Raw genomic sequence first — 19190 nt, 5'->3', positions numbered from 1 at the left:
GGCCTCTTGGTGGCCCGTTCTGATTAATGTCCTTTTTCTGAGTGAGCCGCTCTGGATAAGTTAGGTGTGACCACTCTGGCCTCGTGTTGAGTCAGGGGCAGGGGAGAGAGATGTAGGTGGCAAGCTCGGATGACCAGGGGCAGGAGGTTCCCACCCCTCCACTTTCTGCCTCCCCTGCTGTCTTTCCACAGAGCTTTGGGTTCCTAGCTCACAGCAAGCCATCCCTGCCCCCAGTCCCTGATCCCACCATGCTGCTGGCCCACAACGCCTGTGATGCCGCCTCCACCTTCCTTGGTCGTGCCAGCCCAGCGCCTCACGGTACCTCCATCGGTGCCCTTACCGCCTTGACTGGTGTTACTGATGTGTTTATCTCCTCCTCTAAACTGGGATCTCCTGTTCTGCAGGGGCCCCATCCGGCTCCTCTTGCAGCCCCAGGCGCCTCATACCATGCCTGGTGGAGCGGGCCCACGTCACATGTGGAGTTCATCTCCATGGATTTGAATCTGGGTTCCAGGAAGGCCAGACAGTCTGCCCCAGATCATGTCAGCTGTCCGTGACTGACCAAGGGTCTCTCGATTCACAGCCTGGCTTTCCTGCCAGTAGACCAAACCGCACATATGTTTGGAAATAAATGGAGACTGTGGAACAGTTAGAAACCCTTTTTATTAGACCCTCTTTGTAGGAAGTCAAAGATCCAACGGAGTGAAGAATACAACTCTTTCCATTTAAGCCACAAAAACGGCTAGGCCACTGGCTTGGCCACTCTGGCTTGTGGCGGGGATCAGGCCCTTGTCTCTGGCCGAGGAGAGGCAGAGGGAGCCTGAGTACTGATGTCTACTAGGAGCTGGTGTCCGGGGAGGGCTGGGTACAGGCCCTTTAAGCAGCCGTGCAAGATAGCACAGACGTGAAGTGCATGTCCCTCCCTTGGAAAAATCCAGAGGGTTTTGCATCAGCAGGGAAGGGAAATCCAACCCAAGATGCAGGAACAATAAATAACAACTGTTCTGAGTTAGGCCGAAAGCTCTGAGTTGCACTTTTTTTCAAGTTGTTTGCGCTAACCACATTTTTTTTTCTCCCCCTCTTTCCCACCAGGGCTTATTTCAAAACCTTTGTCCCTCAGTTCCAGGAGGCAGCGTTTGCCAATGGAAAGCTCTAGGAAACACCAGTCTGGAGAGGCGGCCAGCCAGACTGCTGTGTCCACATGCGTGTCAGCACATATGGCCGCTTCCTGGAAGCCGCTTGGAATGCCTTCATGGCAGCGTTCTGCTCACACCGTGGCTTTGCACGCCCCGCCTGGAACCCAAACTGAAGCTGGCTGGCGGTGACCTGGATCCTCGAGCCCCCACCTCTGGTTGCTCCCTCTTTGTTTCCTTCAGTATATTTCTTAGTTGGAAGAAATAAAATGACAAATAATGACACAGTATTTTCCCGGGGAAAGTAAGACATCACAGATGCACACACCCTTATTCCAGGAAGGCCTTTGTCTCTAAGACCTCCTGTCTTTGCTTTTATTTTTCCCTGAAACTAATGTTGTGTATGTGTGCATGTGCGTGTGCATGTGTGTGTGTGTGTTTTACACCCCAGCATTTCCCACTTGGGGTAGTTCTCCATTGGAAAAGGCGCTGCCTGAATGAATCTGACCACCCTGCGTGGTTTCAGTCACCCACCCAGCCAGGCCCAGGGCTGGTGCTCAGGACCAACTGGGATCCAGCACAACCGCCGCTGCCCCCCTCCCCCCAGCTCCCTGTGAGCGCACCATATGCACAGAGGCAGTGATTAAAGTTTGCCAAATGTGCCACCTCCGTCCTCCCCTCTCTCCAGTCCCCCCTCCCGAGGCTGGTGGGAGAGCTCTTTGGGCTCATGCAGCCTCGTGCAGATCAAACCTGTAAGACAAAGGTTGGGTCTTGTGGGCCATCACTGACATGTCTGTGGCATCCCGGCTCAGGCCCGGCAGCTCTGCAGCCACCCAGGAGCAGAGTAGGGGCAGATACCCTGAGGAATTTCCATCTTCCCTGTACTTCTGGATTGTCAGAGCCAGATGGAGTCTCGGAACTCCTCTCGTTTTCACCCCCAGTCCTCTCCCCTACTGCTTCCGCAAGCGCAGAGAGAAGTTAGGCCCAAGAGCTACAGAAACTCGACAGGCAACCTGGGAGTAAAGCTGGAGCTGGGGGCCAGGCTCCCCCCATCACCATCGCACAGCTTCCCTTAGCTTCCTCACCAGCGAGTCCAGCCAACCTGACCACTTGACAAGATGTACAGTTTCGCTTAGCATTGTCGCGTCCTGAAGGCTTCCAACACGGGCAAGTGGGACCTCAGTGCAGAGGGGAGAGAAGCAAGCGTCTGGCCTACCTGGGCAGTGCTCTTCCCTGGGCACCCGCCTTCCCGGGCGAAGGGGAAGCCCTGGCACACCTGTAGGCTCTCACGGGCCTCTCGCCATTCTCTTGGTTGAACCAGGTTTTACCTTGTGAGCCTGAATGGAAGCCAGATCAGGGCCCTTGTGGGGACTGGGAGGGCTGCCTCTCCTTCCTGTATCCTCGAGCACCCAGGAATATTCCCAGGGGGCAGGAGAACAGCTCGAACAGACCTCCCCGCTGGCTACCAGCTGGACGACCGCCCAGCTTTGGGCTCTTACGGCTGTGGGTACTTTGCCCCCTGCCCTGCAACCTTGGGAACTCCCATGACAAGAGAACAGTCCAGTGACCTGTGTCCACACCCCAGCTCTGCCATTTGCTGGCTCTGTGGCCTAGAGGAAGTCCCTTCTCTCGTCCTACAGGGACTTGGCTCATCAGGAACTCCCAGGGAGCTGTTTGAAGAGTGGTTGATCAGGCCTCCACTGCACCTCTGCTCAGTCAGTTCTTACCAGCCAGGGCTGAGACATCTGGGTTTTGATAGAACTCCCGTCGTGATTCTTCTGAGCCTTAAGCCAGCTGACCACCCTGGAGCCTCTTCTGTCCCCGGTCATTGGACTGCCCACTCTTCCTCAGTGCAGCGGTGAGCCAACTGTCACTCTCTTTGTCCCATGACACCATCACTTAGGGTTGCTGTGACCCTCTCCCCGCATGGAGGGCCATGGATTGGGCTCTCAGCCCGTAGAGCCAAGAGTTGACGAGTCAACTCAGTAGGGGACTCCAGGCCAGTTCCAGCAGAGGGTGGTTTGGCAGTTGTGGGACGGGGTGAGGTCACGTGGCCTGGACCCTTGGCGTTTCAAACAGCCAGTTGATAGAACAGCCAGTAGTGGGCAGTGTGACCTGGGGACAGCCCTCCTGCCCCTGCCAACTTCTAGGGGTGCACATATGCCCAGGCCGGCCGGACCATCGATGATATACCCATGCTTCTGCCAAGTAGGCACAATCTGAGCAGGAAGCGCTGTCACACCCTTTACCTCAGAGCATCTCACAGCAGACCTGTGAGGTCAGCAAGCCGGTAGGGTAGCCCCTGTTCCACCAATGAGGAAGCAAGATCAGAGAGGTTAAGTGAGTTACCCACAACCACCAGCCAGTCAGTGCCAGAGTCAGGATCCAACCGAGGCTCCTAGCTGAAGACCCAGTGCTGCTTCTCACATATGTCCCCATCACTGTCATAAAACAAACTGACATCTTTGCTTTCCCAGTGAAGGATGATGTGCTATGTATAGACTCGTGAGCACGAGGATTATATGAATTTTAGACACTTTCATTCCCCTTACCACAGGAGGAGGGTTTGGGTTGATTTTCTCAGGAGGAACCAAACAACAGAAGGTGACAGTGGCCACTTCGTGTTTCTAATACCACGGATCCAAAAACCAGTGTTTGTGAGTTTGAGCTCTACCCTCACCAGCAGCAGAAGCAAGTGGTGCCTGTAAATGGGTGACAGTCACCAGTGTGTTTTTAAATCCTTCTTGCTAGTTCAGCCCATCATCGGGCATCATACCTGCATACAGAGTGCAGCCCAGGACTAATTAGTAAGTGCCTATAAAATGCTTTGAAGAAGAAAAGTGCCATATATGAGAGCACATTATTATTACCTCATAAATCCTGTCACCAGCTTAGTCAACCCTTGTAATTTCAGTTGAATCTTGAGCTGAGCACAGACAAGGAGAAGGTCTGGGATGCGTTGACTGCTATTACCTGGGCATCTCCCGGGGGCCCTGGGGCGGAGGCACAGGGCCCTGGACGGCCAGCCTTGAGCCTTCTCCCAGCCTCTCAGCCTCCTGAGGACCCGTCGCCAACAGCCCGATGGGGCCCCATGACAGAGCCACCGTGCTCCTGGGGACAAACTGGAAAGAGCACGAACCTGGGGAGAGACTTCTATTTGAATCCTGGCTCTGCCCACTTAGTGGCTGGTGAATATTTAACAAGCAGTTCTTTAGCGGTTTAAAAAAGGACAAGAAAAACAGGAGGGGCCCGATTTATACTGTTTGCCAGTTTCGACGGTGTAAATACCACCCCCCCACCCCCCCGGCCGTGACCAATTTCCAGCTACCAACGTGAGGTCCTTGGATGCAGACCTGGGAAGAGCAGGGAGGGTGGTTGTGGGAGCCTCCCCGGGGGCAAGCAGACTCCAGGGCAGATCTTCATTGGGTCTCTCTGAGTTTTGTTTTCCTCATCTGTAAAATGGGAGTAAAGATCTGCCTCCTAGGGTTGTGAGAATAAAATCAGGAATGTACAGAAGGCACCAAGTATGGTGATTGGCGCACGGGGAAATTTGATAAACGGTGGCTATTATGATCGCAGACCAGAAAAATGATTTTCTGATGTTGACATTGGCCTTTTTCTGAAAAGTCAGAGTGCCCCTGTTAAGAAGTCCTGCCAATGAATGTGGCCTTTGGAAGAGTGACTCTGTCTGGATGACTAGGAAGACAAAATGATGAATCATGTGGATTTTAACGAATGGGAGAGGATAAATTTCTGTGGGAGTTCCCACCGCCGCCACCGCCACCACCACCACCCCCCACCATCACCACGCTGGGGCGGTGGGGCTTCAGGCTCTGGGGAGCGCTGGAGAGCAAACACCCCGGTGACCTGCTTCTGTGCCCCGGCACCTGCTCTCTCACAGGCAGGAAAATCAGAGCAACGCAGGTCACTTTTGCTTCTGACTCAGTTTCAGTTCCTGATGACCACAGACTCTTGTTTTGGAGGCACAGCCTTGGTAGAGAAATAACCACACTTGGTTTGCTTCTTGCTCGGGCCTATAAATAGTGCTGGTCCCAGAATCTGTCCCAGTTCGTTGGGGACTGGCCCATCCCACAGCTTTCCTTAGCGTGAACGTTAAAAACATCATCTTGTGGTCAGACGGCATCTAATCCTGTTCGTGGCCTCATAATCAATGGATTGGTGCTTTTAAAAATAAAAACAAGAGAAGAAACCTTGCCTTTTAGTTTATGCATCTATAGTGCTTCTGTGCAGGGCCTGTAGAGTGAAAGGAGAGTAGATCAGATGCCAAACAGAAACAATGCTGGATGGGTGGCCATGGTGTTGGTGACCCTTATCAAGCTCTAAATGACATTCCATGCTGGCTACTTTTTATACGTTGTCTTTTTCAATCATCAAAATGACTAAATGAGGTAGATTATCATCCCCATTTTATAGATCAAGAAACTGAGCTTCAACGAGGTTAAATAACTTGTGTAAGGCCAGGAGGCTGGTGTTCTTAACTATTCATTCATCCCTGCTACTCTCTCTCCCTCCCTCCTACCTTCCCTTGCTTCTCCCTCTGCTCCCTGTCCATCCCCCTCCTTATCACACAAACACAATGAGCCCAGGGCTCTGCTTCTTTCCACTTCCCTTATCCAGCTTCTCCAAATGGAGGGAGATTTATTGTCTACTCTATAAAAGACATTCATGTCCTGGTTTTTGACATTTTCTGGAGGAGGAGAGGGGCCTGGGGTGGTCAGGCAAGGCCAAGATCAGATGGAAGCATGAGTCAGGCCAAGATCTGCAGGTTCCAAGGCTAGACTTCACCCCAGGGGGTTCTGTGTGTCTGTGTGCACTCACCCAGAGGATGCTTTGAAGTAGTCTTTGTATAGGCAGATAGGCCAATCCGTGTGGTTACATAAATATATATATTAAAATATATATACACACACACACACACACACACACACACACACACTGATTTTCAGATGAGAGTCAGGGCCAGCCCCACAGTTGAAAAAAAATCTGACTTTGTGCCATGTTCTCAGGTTAAAGTCCAAAACACACTTGGTTGGAATAATGGCCTAATATCAGGGGAAAATGAGATGAAATGGCTGTGGCAATTATTAAGGAAGATTACCAGGGTATTTCCAAAGGCACAGGATCCATGAACTGATTCCAGAGCAAATATGAAAGAACTCCAAGGGTTATTTCCTAACATAGCTCACGTTCTCCTTCTGTGGGGCACCCACATTGCTCCTCCATTCATCTCTGACCCCTTTGGAAGAGCCACACTTTACAAGTCTGAGAGGTCATGCTTGGGGTCATGACGAATTATGACTAATTACAGTAATAAAAGTAGCCCCACAGGCAACCCAGGAATGACCAGAATGACCCTCCCTGCTCTGGGCCAGCTGCCCTTGCACCACTGTGGGACGAGCAGCACGGCATGTGGAAGGTGTGACAGATACACATTCCTCCAGAACGGAGCCCACCACCTGCTTCTTCAGTGTCATCAAGGAGCAGTCCTTCTACATAAGTCTCTTCATTCCAAAGTTTCTCTCTGGAACATACCCTTTGATCCCTTTTAGGTTCCACCCAGGGAAATCCATCCCTTTCAATTCCACGATCACACTTTTGCCACCAAACGAGACTACCCGGCTCCTGGTGACCTTTGGCTGTCTGGGCAGGTGCCAATAGAGCAGAAGCTCAGAAGGCAGCAGGTGCCTTCTAGAAATAAGGTGGTGGATGGGTGTTAAACAACAGAAGCCCTCTTGAGGGCCACGCATGAGGCCCCAGGCCTTGTTCTGGGCCCCGCACATCCATCACCTTTCTGGTCTCTGGCCATTAGCAGAGCTCATAGGCCCCCACTGTAGAGAGCCGGAGGCGGGTGGCAGAGCTCTGAGCACAATCTCTGGGTAGGCCCAAAATCATGTGAGTGGAACAACGCCCGCAGAGTAAGAGTGCCACCTCCCCAGGGTACAGCCTTGGAGTCTTCTGGGTGCATATGTGCGAGTAGGTTTATGGAGGGATTTTACCTCATTTCATAGCCCAGCAGGGGGCTGCTGTCATGCCTGGGGACCCGAGGTCTGGGGCCAGGGTCTGCCTCTTGGGGCCAGACGGACCTGGGGGAAGACTCCTTCACTCACAACACAGCCCGAGCTTCAGATGACCCTGATGGCCCCTATCCTGCCTCAGTGCCCACTCCTGACACTCAAGCACGGGCCCCCATGGGGTGAGGAGGGTGAAGAGTCCTCCCTACACCAGGCCGTCGGCCTGCGTGGGCTGGTGGATTGCACCACCGGACGGCTGCCTCCACCTCTCCCGCACCGTCCCACTCCTACTGCACCCAGGCCGCCCCCCGGGTGCCTCCTCTGCCTCCCCTGGCATCAACCCAGTCACCAGGACAGCAGCCCCCTAGCCTGGCCACTCGGAGTGCTGGCAGTCAGCAGCCAGCAGCCATGGGGCAGTCGCAGGAGACCCAGCCCTTGGCTAATTGGCTTGTTGTGGGAGATGAGGCCCGTGGGCTCTGGAGCCAGCCGGCCTGAGTCACCACTTACCAGAGGCGTGAACTGGAGCAAGCCACTTGACCTCAGTTTCTTTCTCTGCAAAATGGGGCTCCTGCCTACGTCATGGGCCTGGCAGAAGAGCTCAGTGATTTGGGACGGATGTCACGCTGAGATCAGCCCCGGCAGGTGGGGAGTGCCCAGAAGAGCCTGTCTTAAGTCTGTCCATCTTTCTCTTTCACATCCTGACTCTTAAGCTTCAACTGGCCACCAAAAAAAAAATCCTCTTTGGCCCCTGCCTGACAGGCATGTAGACAGCACTCCCTCCCCCGTGTCTGCGGCACTCTGGCTGCCAGCTGTCGCACCCCCACCCGCGCCCCCCGTCCGCCTCGACCCGTGCCACCCCCGGAGCCTGTGCCCCCTGCCAGCTCTTCACGGCCACCAAGACCCCTGCTTTCAAAACATGGTGTTTATTAAACTACAGCCATTAAGTAATCATTTCCCCCCTTTTAACCAATGACATATACTTGCTTGCTAGGGATTCCAAAGAGCGCCAGGGACTGGAAATTACCTCACTGGACGGGCATGTTTCCAGACAAAACTAGAACATTTTATTAGCCAGGGGTTCCTTCTCTCTGGTAAACATATAATAAACATTAGCCTTCCTTAAAAATCCTTACTGTTGGTCCCAGATCCCCCACTTAGTGCCTTCCAGGCCTCCGGTGGGAAAGCCTGGTCTGGCCAGGCCGGGCCCTGGACTGAGGGCCGCGGGGGTTCGCAGGTTATCTGGAGAAACAGGATGAACACGCAGCGTTAACCATCCACGGCTCACGTGCGAGCTTCCCCGGTCTTGACAGGCGGCCCGGAGAGGAAGAAGCAGGTTTCCAGGGCTGGAGAAGGGAGTGTCACCCTGAAACCCTGAGTGTCCCACACCCCTGAAAGGGGGACCAGGCCTGCAGACGCTGAAGGACGAAACATTGGAGCCATCCTAAGCCAGACCGCCTTGACCAAGACGGGCTTAGAGCCAACAGGACACAGGTGAGCCCACGAGTGTGGGCTCAGATGGGTTAGGACACACTGAACAGGTGTAAAATAGAGCAGAAAAGCAGTGTGGAGCCAGGCAGGCCTCCGGCCCTTCCACGCGTTTACTGAGCACTTTCTGTGTGCCTGGGGGTGGGAGCTGCTTCCAGGGAGAAGCAGGGATTGAATCCCATTTATACATTCAACAGACCTCTGTGGAGCACCCCCTCTGTTCCTGGCGCTGGGACTGTACAGATGATAAGGCCAACCCTGCCCCCAAAGAGCCAGAAAGATAAGGCAAGTACACATTCCCACTGCTGCGGGCGGTGGTGGTGGGGCGGTGTGGGGAGGAGCAGTGATAAGCCGTGTGGGAGAACAGCAGATCTGCACAGCTTCCTTCCAGCCCAGGCAAATCAAGGAGGGCTTCCTAGAGGAGGGTCAGCTGGGCACAGATTAGCTTCTTGGCTCCCAAAGTAACTCCTCCCTTTGCCTCGTGGTGGTGGTTGGGCCCTCTGGTGGGCTCTCCAGCTGGGCAGAGAACATGATGCCTAGTTCGCATGCATTCAGCTATTTATTGAGCATCTACTTGGTGCCAGGCGCTCTTCTGGTCACTGGAGACAAAGCAAGGAATAGAGCGTGAGGATGCTTGCCTGGAGCTTCGGCTCCCAGCGGGGAGAGAGAGAGCGTGGGAACGAGATCCACCGTGCACTGCGGAGTGTGAGGCACGGTGAGTGTGAAGCAGAAAGGAGTGGAGGTGTGCTAACCGGGGCGCTCAGGGAAGATGTGAAGGGGGCAAGGCTAAGGGGCCCCCAGAGCCCATGTATCCCCAGGCCCCGGTGTGGGGGGAAGCCACTCAGTGGAGTGGGGCCCTGACTCTGGAGCATCCACGCGTGGCAGGCGCGGAGCAGTGAAGCAAGCAGGCAGGGCTGAGTCCTGGCAGGCCGCCCTCCGATCACGCGGGGCCTTAACTCTGCCTCGTCTGGGCGGTAATGAGCCCTCTCCACAGGCTGGTTATGAGAGTAAGGCCGATAGGGACTGGGGAGGCCCCGGGAATGGCAACACGTCACAGCTACGCCAGCAGTTTGCCACTGCCACCACTTACTGCAGAGTCCCTGTCGCTGCCAGGCAGGGGCCCGGGGGAGGCGCCCTGAAATACCACGAACCGCACAGGAAATGGGTGCCGATGCCCGTCCTGCTCTTGCTCCCCAACCCTCGGCCTGCCCCCGAAGCATCAGCCAGCAAGCCGGAAAGGAGAAGAGCATGCGCTTCCACGGGACCCGAGGTGGGCAAACGGGGTCCCCAAGAAGAGCCCCCGTGAGCCCTGCCTGGAAGCTCTGCTTTTCAGATCCTGGATCCTCCCGGGGTGGGAATGACCTGGAAGGTGGGCGCCTGGACAGGTGCGGTAGCCAGCGGCGAGCTCCCAAACCGCCCTGTCATTCCCAACAAAACTGTCATTCTTGATGTCTGTTTCCCCCTCTGGAAAAGGAGCAAAAACCAGCACCCACAACCCATCCTCCTAACACAACCATGTTTAATGTGTGTTTGACACTGAGCAACAAATATTCTGTCCCTACTCTGTGATGGGAAATGATTTCCAAGGTATTCATGGTTAACACATTCAAAAGCAATAGAATATAACTTTGTAGCCTGTTTTGCTTTTTTTCTTTTTTTTTTTAAGATTTATTTATTCATTCAGAGAAAGCGAGAGAGAGGCAGAGACACAGGCAGAGGGAGAAGCAGGCTCCATGCAGGGAGCCCGACGTGGGACTCGATCCCAGGTCCCTAGGATCACACCCCGGGCTGCAGGCAGCGCTAAACCGCTGCGCCACCAGGGCTGCCCCCTGTTTTGCTTTTTAACATTATTTCCTAGATATTTCTTTTTTAAAAAAAGATTTTATTTATTTATTTGAAGGAGAGAGAGCACAAGCAGGGGGAGGGGCAAAGGGAGAGGAAGAAGCAGGCTCCCCACTGAGCAGGGAGCCTGACTGATGTGGGGCTCGATCCCAGGACCCCGGGATCATGACCTGAGCCGAAGGCAGACACTTCACCGACTGAGCCACCCAGGCGCCCTGTATTTGCCATCTCGCTACGGTCTTCACAACCATCTTGGGAACATCTACCTCATATTTCTCCATAGTTCACATACTGCTTCCCTTCTTTTTGGCCATTTGAACTATTTCATGAGTTTCCCTATTATAAATATATTCCATGAATAATTACTTAAACCTACTCTGGGAAAGGCACTTGGACAAGCTGAGCACAGGGCAGCCACTTAGCAAGCAACAGGAAAAAATGAGTATGGTGAGGGGCCAGTTCATGCCTCAAAAACTTTAGAGCAGTGGAAAATGGGAGAATGTGCTAGAATAATCTGGCAGGGGAGGAGGAAGCACTGAGGTCGGTGCCTTTGGTGAGACAACGAGGAGGGTGCTGGGCCTCCGGGCTGAGCTGAGGTGGGGAGTGAGAAGTGAGACAGTCATAGAAACAGCCCAGGAGGCCTAGGTGTCCAGCCGCTGCCAGAAGAAGAGGGGGCCCTTGCAGGCTGGTGAGCAAGGGAGGGATAGGATCAAAGCGGTATTTCAGGAAGGTTCATTGGTGTGGTGGCTGGAGGTGACAGGGCAGAGGCAGCCTAAGCTGGAGCTTATGAGGGAACCTTACCTCCAGGTGTGGCAGGGGAGGGTGCTGGAGCGGAAGGTGCTTCTGGAAAGTTGGGAACCAGAAGAGATGGAAAGGGGGAAAACATTTGATGACAGCCCCTCAAGCTTTGACACCAGAGGGCTCAGAGCACGAGAAGCCAGGCTGCTGATGCCCAGGCCGCGGTGGGGAGTGGCCGGGAGTCGGAGCCCTTCTGCCTTCACCACGTGGCTTCAAGCCCTGGGAATGGAAGCAGCCTGGGCAGGTGGCACTGGGACAGGCCTGGGTGGGGGCCCCACGGAGAGCCCTGAAACCTGCGTCTATCCAGACGTGTGTGGGCGCAGAGGTAGGAGGGGAGGAGGAGCTCTGAGACTGAGACCAAAGGGAAGGTGTCAGGGCCTCAGAGACGGGAGGGATGCCTCTGCCAGCCTCCTACCAGCCAGGGCTGATGGGAGACCCGGGGGGCTTGGCCTGAACACAGTCCAGAACCCCCACTTGGGGTGATGAGCCCATGTCTGGAATCAGAAATGAAAATCCTCACTAAGCTACACTCTGGCTACCTGACCTTCACCTTTGTGAACCTCAGTTTCTTTGTCTGTAAAATGGGATGATAATAGCTCCTACTTAACAGGCTGGTTGTGCTGATTGGACGAGTAATGGACATAACATGCCTGCGATATAATAAGCAGCCGTGGATGGGAGCTGCTGTTGCTATTATTACTGTCATTAAGGAGCCCTCAGCGCCCCCTCCATGTCTAGCCCAGCCACACCTGGCCAGCGTGGGAGGCTGCAAGGGGCGGCTTACGGCCTCCTGCTGGCCACCTCACTCAGGGCCAGGGCGCCAGCCACAGGCCCAGCCCCTTGGCCAGAACAACCTGAGCCTCCCTTGGGAAGGGCCCAGGCCCAGGCCTCAGTGCTGGGGCATTCCACACTCTAGTCGAGAACACCTACGAAGTGCCGGGCTCTGTGCTGGGCACTGAGAACTCCAAGAGGCCTCATATCCAGCCTGTCTGCAAAGACCACACAGAGAAGCAACTCTGTTCCAAGGGTGTTCTGAGAGAGTGTATGTGGTGGAGGTAGAGATTCCAGCTAGGGCATCAGACAACGTGACTTGGGAGAGGTGGCTCTTGTCTGCCCCACGGGTTCTGATGGGCAGGAGCCGGGAGAGAGCATCCCAGGTGGAGGGAACAGTAGGGGCTCAGCTGAGGAAGGGCACGTGGCCCAGCGGCGGGATGATGATGGAGATTCCTGTCTGGAGAGCCTTCTGCTCTGTGCCAGCTCTGGGGGCAGAGCCTTGCTCACACCCAGGCTTGCCCTCACGTCGACCTTAAGAGGTAGAAGTTTTTATCCCTATTTTACAAAACAAGAAAATGGAAGCCCCAAAGAGCGACTACCAGGCTCGTAATAGTCACTACTAGGACTAGAACTCAGGTCTGCAGCTCCCAAACTGTAGGCTCTGTCTCACAGGCCACAGGTTGTGGGGCGGGGGGGCGATCAGGGGGACGGGGTCTGAGAGCAAGAGGACAGGCACTGAATGCAGAGGCCTTTGGCCACACCTGCATGATCCAAGGCTGTTATCCACTTTGGGAAGGGTTATGGTGTCCCCCCAGCATGAACCCTCAGAGGCATCTCCCTGTGACCCTAGACACCCAGGCAGTGGGTCTGGCCTGCAGCCCAGCCCTTCCCACACTGGCCACACCCTCATCCCCCCTTCTTGTCCCTCTGGGCCAGTGCTCAGACCCCTGATTCCTGGCTCCTGCCCTCTGTGGGAAAGGCCGATGGCAGAGAGCCTCACGCGGGGCCATGGGCAACCTTGACTCTGGCATTTGTCAATGGGTCACCCCACATCCTGGCTTCTAAGGCCCATCAAGACCACGTGGTCCAATGCTAACACAGGTTAACTGTGTTACACGAACTGAGGCCTGGGGAGGGATAAGGATCCAGGATGGGCTAAGACCTGATCTGATTCCCCAAATCAGTGTTTCTTCATCTTTCCTCTGACTCACCCAAGGCAAGGACCAAACAGGTTGGCCTGTCCCCATCAGAGCCAGCGTGGGGTGGGGGTGGGGGGGTGGGAATGAAAACCTCAGAGGCCCCATGACAGCAGAAGGGTCCTGGATCTGCAGGGGACCGTACAGGTCAGGATCACCCCTTACAGTGAGGAAGGAGGAGGTGGGTTAAAGCGTGGCCCCAGCCCCCATCTCCTCAGCTGGCCTCGGCCCAGGCCTATAGCTACCCAGACAGGAGCATGTTTTTGCAGTTTGCTCACAGGCCCCATAGGGACCATCTGCAACCCTGATGCACATCACCTGCCCTGGTCTGGGAAGGCTCACTGGCCAGTTCGGGGAGTGACTGTAGCTCAGAGCCCCTCTGCCGGGGGCTGGGCGGGAGGGGGCTTTGGCACTTAGAGGGCTGGCCCTGCTCTGGGCTGATTTCCTCTTTCCTCCTGCCTGGCCTAGAAGCAGAGATCCTGCTTTTGTTTCCAGAGGCCAGTCTGACCCCCAGTAGTGTTTTCTCATATTGTGCTCATTCCCGCCAGGGGCCCCTGGCACCTGCTTTGGGCTCCTGCCTCTTCCCACTGGTCCCTAGCCCCAGCCTGTGCAAAGCCCCCTCTGGGGCTGCCCTTACCCCTGCATGCGGGGTTGCCACACCTGTTCAGCCTCAGTGGGCCGGGGCTCACTTCCCAGAGTTCGGGCCTGGCTCTGAGCCCCCGTGGACCTGATCGCCTCCCCAGCATACTGTGTGTACATCACTCCAGCTCTGACCCAAGTATGTGAGGCCTTGCTGGCTTCCCTCTGCTTTTCTGGCTGTGTGGCCTTGGGCAAGATCACTCACTTGTGTCCACCCCTCTTGCTCACAGGATGCCGTGAGCTATGGACATGACAGGTGACTGTCCGATGCCCGGGATGCCTAGACATCCCGTCCCACACCTCCCCTCTCTTGCTTTTCCTCTTGGCCTTCCCTGCCGTCCTCCACTGTGAGGCTCAGAGCTGCCCTGGCCACCTGACAGTGGCCAGTGACCAGAGGCTGAGGAATGAAGCTTTGTGTGACTCCTTTCTTGCAGGGCTCAAAGCACTTTATAAGCACGAATCTCCTTTATCCACTCTGGCTGTTGTCTTGTTTGCTCTTTATATTTTATGATCAGCTGAGGTGTCGTGTTTAATCCTCGGGTAAGGGGAACTCGCCAGTCAGAGGATGCCTCCCCCGCCAGCGTGGCAGGGACCTGGGGGTCGGCTCCCACCCCAGCTGGGGCTTAACTCTTGGCTGGCACCTGCCTGGCTGGGAATTTGTCCCCAGCTCCACACCAGCTGGGGATGTCCCTGGAAGGCCACTGACGGGCCGTGAGGTGGGGACAGCAGATGTGGCCAGGAGAGCACTAAACACAGAGGCAGGAAGTCTGGGCTCTGGCCGCTGTGGCCAGGTGACCTGAAGCCAGTCACCTGGACTCTGAGCCTGGTTTTATTGAGACATAGGACAGCGATAATGAGACTCCTGAGAATATCAGATGGAGGTCTGCAGGAGGGACGTGTAAATGCTAAAGTTCTGTGCAAATGTCCGGGACAGTGCTCCCACCTATAGTGCAGGGGCTGGATGACCCCATGGGGACGTCAGCCCAGGACTCTCACTCGAACTCTGAGATGAAAGGAATTTACTCCCTCCTTCCCCCACAGCCATGAGCCTGTGCCTCTTGGCCCAGGTGGCCAAAATTGGGAAGGTGGGGGCAGATGGATCCAAAAATCAGCCTCTAGTGCCTCCAGATAGATGGCCTGACCTGAAGGGCTTCCTTCTGCTGCTCCCTGCGGTGGGCCGCTTGTGTTATCAAGAGCTCTCAGACCGGGGATCCCTGGGTGGCTCAGCGGTTTGGCGCCTGCCTTTGGCCCAAGGCGCGATCCTGGAGTCCCGGGATCGAGTCCCGCATCAGGCTCCCTGCATGGAGCTTGCTCCTGCCTGTGTCTCTGCCTCTCTCTCTCTCTCTGTCTATCACAAGTAAATAAATAAATCTTTAAAAAAAAAAAAAAAAAGAGCTCTCAGACCCAGGCAGGCCTTCAGAGCACATCCAGATGGGTGGTGTCGGCCCCACTGTGGCCCATCCACTGCAGGGTGCCTTGCTGGGCTGGTGTTCCCTGCCCAACGGAAGAAATGCCTTCCCTGTGTACAAAGTTGCTCTCTACTCGCCAAGCCTTATCTCTGGTGCTGAGCCTGCAAGGAGGCAAAGGTGCCAGGTGTCTAGTGGAGGCCCTGCCTGCCTGGGACACTTTCCAGGGCACGCCACGACAGGCAGCCCAGCAGGGCAGGAGGAGATGCCCAGCCGCCACCACCCCCCTCCACAGTGGGCTTGCCTTGGCATCAGAGCCACCCCGGAGCTTTGGGAAACATTTCTGCACTTACTCCTTGACAAATCATCGTCATGACAATACAAGGCCCCCAATTCCTCGTCTGCATTTCCAAACTCCCCACAGTACTAAAACTCAAAATGTTTTAAATAACTTATTTGGCAGCAAAACCTGGCCCCCTCAAACATTAGGCTGCCAGGAGTCTTTCTTTTTCCCACTTACGATGAATGTTCACAGCTGTTAATGAGGAAATACTCATGTATTTGATCACAGGGTGCTGCCAGACCTCACTGAATTAGATGTGATATTAGAATATGCACCTTATGACCTTTCTAAAAATTCAAAAACATATAATCTCTGAAACAGAAATGGCCAAAGGTTTCAGATAAGAAATCATGGCTGTGTCATAACCAGTGCTTAGTATCGGCCTCGCAATATCCCAGACACCATGCTAAGCACTTCACGGGTAGTGATGCTCTTGTCATCCCAACAACTCAACTTATTTCCATTTTATAGATGAAGAAACTAAAGCCTGGGAGGTTTGGTCACTTTGCCCAAGTCCCATAGTTAACTCCGGGTGGTGTCAGGATGTGCATGCAGGCAATCTGGCTGCTTGCTGTTGATCTTGCTTCGCCTAGGCAAGGAGATTCAGGCCCAGAAGGAGAAAGCAACTAGCTCAGGGTCCCCAGTGAGTGTGAGGTGGGGCTGGGCCTAAATCCTGGAGGCCCCCCAAGCAATGCCTGCTCCTGCTGATGGGGCCGACTGTGGGGGGCAGTGGCTCCCCCAAGCAGCTGCTCAGGAGCTCCCAGCCTGCTCCGGGTTAGTCTGTCCAGCCCATCTGGGAGGAGTGCAAAATAGAAGAAGTTCCCGTGGAAAGTTTTAAGATTTCACTGGATTGAAACCAGATGGCCATGTGCAAACAGACCCCACCAGCAGGCACAGGGTCTGGGCATGTGCTGAGCTCCCGTTGCCAGTTCCCAGCCTACCCCGGGGTAGGAAAACTGCCCCTTTCAGAGAGCCAGTGACAGGATGCTGGACAGCACAGGCCAGGCCTCTCTGATGGGAAGGGGCAGGAGATCCTCTCCTCTACTGGGAGCGAAGCAGCCCTGACACTTGCTGGTTCCAGCTATTTTATGGTTTCTGAGCTGGGTGGGAGCTCTGGGAGAGCACCTCCCCCCATTTTTATAGGGTTACAGTCGTTCCTCTGTTCTTCCACTGACTTGTTCTCCTTCGAATGAGTTCATTCCCTCACTGGCACACCTAGGTCCTACAGCAAACACAGGGAACATCCCAAGTGAGGCGCTGGCTGTGGATGCAACACGAGGGATGCAGCCTTGCCCTTTGGAAAGCCCCAGTCACACTCAAGAGTCGTCTCAGCAGGAGCAAGGGTTTATGCTGGGAACACAGGAGCAACCCCAGGGTGGTCATGGAAGGGGTAAGGAGCAGGAGAGCCCAGATGGAAGGAGATAAAGGAACGTTCTGGGCCAAGGGATGGCCTAGGTCCCTGCAGTAGGCTCAAGGTGCTCAGAGAGCACTAGCAGTGAGACAGGGACCGGGGGTTGGCATGGGCCCCATGAGCCATGCTGAGGATGCTGGGAGGCAGGAGAGGATTTCCCACCTTTCTGGATCCAGGGTGGTCCAGGACAAACCCTCTCCTGCCACTTGACAGTGGCCACGTCAAGCTCCTCTGAGATGGGCACTGGCTCTGTCACCTCGGTAGCCCAGCCCCTGGCCTAGGGCGGAGAACTTTAGGAAGAGATTGCTGACGATCTCCCCTGTCCTAGAAATCAGTGTGCTGCTCCCAGAAGGATGAGACCACCAGAGAAATCTGAGTCTGAGCTGGGGTTTATGGCATGTTAAGAAATCATCATCGTTAGCATTATCAACAATTGCTAAGACTCGGCATTGTGGTTATGTAAAACAGACAAATAAGCGCAATCTGTTGGAGATAAAAACTGAAGTATTTATGGGTAAAATTATCTGATGTCTGGTATTGTTTTAAAATGAAAAAAAAAAAGAAGTGGGATGGGAAATAGGAAAGATAGAATATGCTGTTGAGTGTTGGGGCTGAGTGGTGGGCTCATGGGGGGTCGTGACATTCTTGTGTTATACCTTTTGGGTGTTTGGATTTTTTTTATGATTTTCATTACAAGCAGAGAGAGTATGAGTTTCTAGAGCTCCTACCCTGCAGAGCGATTGCACCCGGCAGATATGACCTCACTCCTCCCACCTTGGAAATTGACGGAGTCAGCGATCCTCTGCAGCAGGGAGGTGAGAGCGCAGGCCCAAGTCGATGGCACCCCAAGTGGCCTGAAAGACAACATTATCTCTGACCCCCACATCCAGTCACTGGTCTGGCTGATTCCCCCTCCAAAATCTGCATACTGACCCCATCTTCTCTGCCACCCCGTTCCTGCCCCTGCCTGGCCTGCAGCCCCTGGCACTGCCGTGTCCCTGCCTTCATCCATCCCAGGCCCACACTTGGCAAAGACAACAAATGGACACTTAGCCGTCTGTGGGTTTGGCACTTCGGAGGCTGACGAGGCCCCGCCTCCAGGGCTCCCAGGTTGGAAGTGCCCAGGGATGGAGCTCCACGTGGTGTCGTGCTCTTTGAGAGCAGATGTCAGGTCGCAGTCGAGCCAGGATACAGAGCGTTGGGATGGAAGGCTTTCAGAGCAGCTGAGGGGCTAGTCCCTGGTGGCCGTCCTGGTCACCCAGGGGTATGCTTGCAGCCACATCAGCCACGGCACATGAGGTTGCCCACACGTCTGGCTCCTGCGTTACCCGTGCTCGGCTTGTGAGCAGGGCCCAGAGCAGGGATGGTGCCCACCTCTCGGGCACCTCGCTCATCCTAGGTCCCAGAGCCAGGGGCAGCAGCTGGCCAGGTGACTGCCGGGTGGTGTGGAAAACGCGACCCACCCCCCTGAGCAGCCCCAGTGAATCACCGTGCCCAGGAGGAAGAGCGGGGAGCATTCTAAAGGACTACAGGAGACAAACCTGCTTCCCCTGGGGTCCGGCCACCAGCCTGAGTCTGGATAATTGGAAAAGTGTTCCTGCTGATTCCTGCAATCTCCACCCAGATAGTTAATGAAGAAAATGGCTTTCCCGTGCCTTCTGAGCAGCCACACACAGCCTGGGCAGGCCCCACAGGGCCACGGAGGCCCAACAACTTGGTTTCCCAGGCCCCTCCCACCCAGAGCAGGGCCCAGGAGGCAGTTTCTCAGTCACGAATCAGCCTGTGAGGCCGGCTCTGAGCCTGGGCCTCCCGCCAGGAGCGTGAGCAAGGGGGAGCTGGGCTCAGAAACCGTCCCCAGCGCCCTTGCTCAAGGCTCCCTGCCCTTGGCCTCGCCCCTTCTCCACCTCTGAGCCACCCTCGGGCAGGGCTGGGCAGTCCAGCGCATGGTGCTGCTCCCTCCACTCGGGGGGCCCAGAGAGCCACTTAGTGGAGACCCAGCTCCTGATGGTGGAGGAGCAGGAGATGGGTTGACGAGGGGAGAGGGGAGGGGGCCAGAGGCAGAGAGGAGCTGCGGGAGCTCTGGCTGTGGAACGGACCCCAGGGGGGCAGGGAAGTCTCTCCACCCCCACAG

General features: G+C 55.3%; 2 protein-coding genes and 1 long non-coding RNA gene across 9 annotated transcripts in view; 2 read left to right on the top strand and 1 right to left on the bottom strand.

Moving 5' to 3' along the window:
• BABAM2 (BRISC and BRCA1 A complex member 2) overlaps positions 1–1423 on the top strand; it is a 402709-nt gene extending 401286 nt beyond the window's left edge. For all 5 annotated transcript variants that reach the window (XM_072771368.1, XM_072771367.1, XM_072771365.1 and 2 more), the window contains one exon: positions 1093–1423. In XM_072771368.1, the coding sequence (XP_072627469.1) occupies positions 1093–1156 (64 nt within the window). In that variant the 3' untranslated portion in view covers positions 1157–1423. The remainder of the gene's footprint in view (positions 1–1092) is intronic.
• On the bottom strand, positions 645–18777 carry LOC140601932 (uncharacterized). 2 transcript variants are annotated; one of them, XR_012005006.1, is made up of 3 exons: positions 18601–18777; positions 17834–17913; positions 645–5387 (listed from the first exon to the last, which is right to left on the bottom strand). It is a non-coding gene; the product is annotated as an uncharacterized lncRNA (long non-coding RNA). The 2 variants fall into 2 exon arrangements; XR_012005007.1 differs by lacking the exons at positions 17834–17913; positions 18601–18777 and adding an exon at positions 7673–7931.
• Positions 1557–10441, top strand: LOC140601927 (uncharacterized). Of its 2 annotated transcripts, XM_072771413.1 has the most exons (4): positions 1557–2991; positions 8848–8935; positions 9235–9365; positions 9764–10441. In XM_072771413.1, the coding sequence occupies exons 1-4, from the start codon at positions 2678–2680 to the stop codon at positions 9954–9956; spliced, it is 726 nt and encodes a 241-aa protein (XP_072627514.1). In that variant the 5' UTR covers positions 1557–2677; the 3' UTR covers positions 9957–10441. The 2 variants fall into 2 exon arrangements, 1 of the variants encoding a protein (XP_072627514.1); XR_012005002.1 differs by lacking the exon at positions 1557–2991 and adding an exon at positions 8141–8656 and having other exon boundaries at positions 9235–10441.
• Positions 18778–19190: the final 413 nt, after the last annotated feature.

The sequence above is a fragment of the Canis lupus genome, chromosome 12 (assembly GCF_048164855.1).
Source record: "Canis lupus baileyi chromosome 12, mCanLup2.hap1, whole genome shotgun sequence".
Taxonomy (NCBI): Eukaryota; Metazoa; Chordata; class Mammalia; order Carnivora; family Canidae; genus Canis; species Canis lupus.
This window is presented reverse-complemented; position numbering and strand designations above follow the sequence as displayed.

Excerpts from the sequence above, each read along its gene's own strand:
- LOC140601927 (XM_072771413.1), top strand. The coding sequence starts at position 2,678 with ATGACAAGAGAACAGTCCAGTGACCTGTGTCCACACCCCAGCTCTGCC. Across the intron at positions 2,992-8,847 it reads CACTCTTCCTCAGTGCAGCG|ACCTCTGTGGAGCACCCCCT; the intron begins GTGAGCCAACTG and ends TACATTCAACAG. Across the intron at positions 8,936-9,234 it reads CAAAGAGCCAGAAAGATAAG|GCGCTCTTCTGGTCACTGGA; the intron begins GCAAGTACACAT and ends ACTTGGTGCCAG.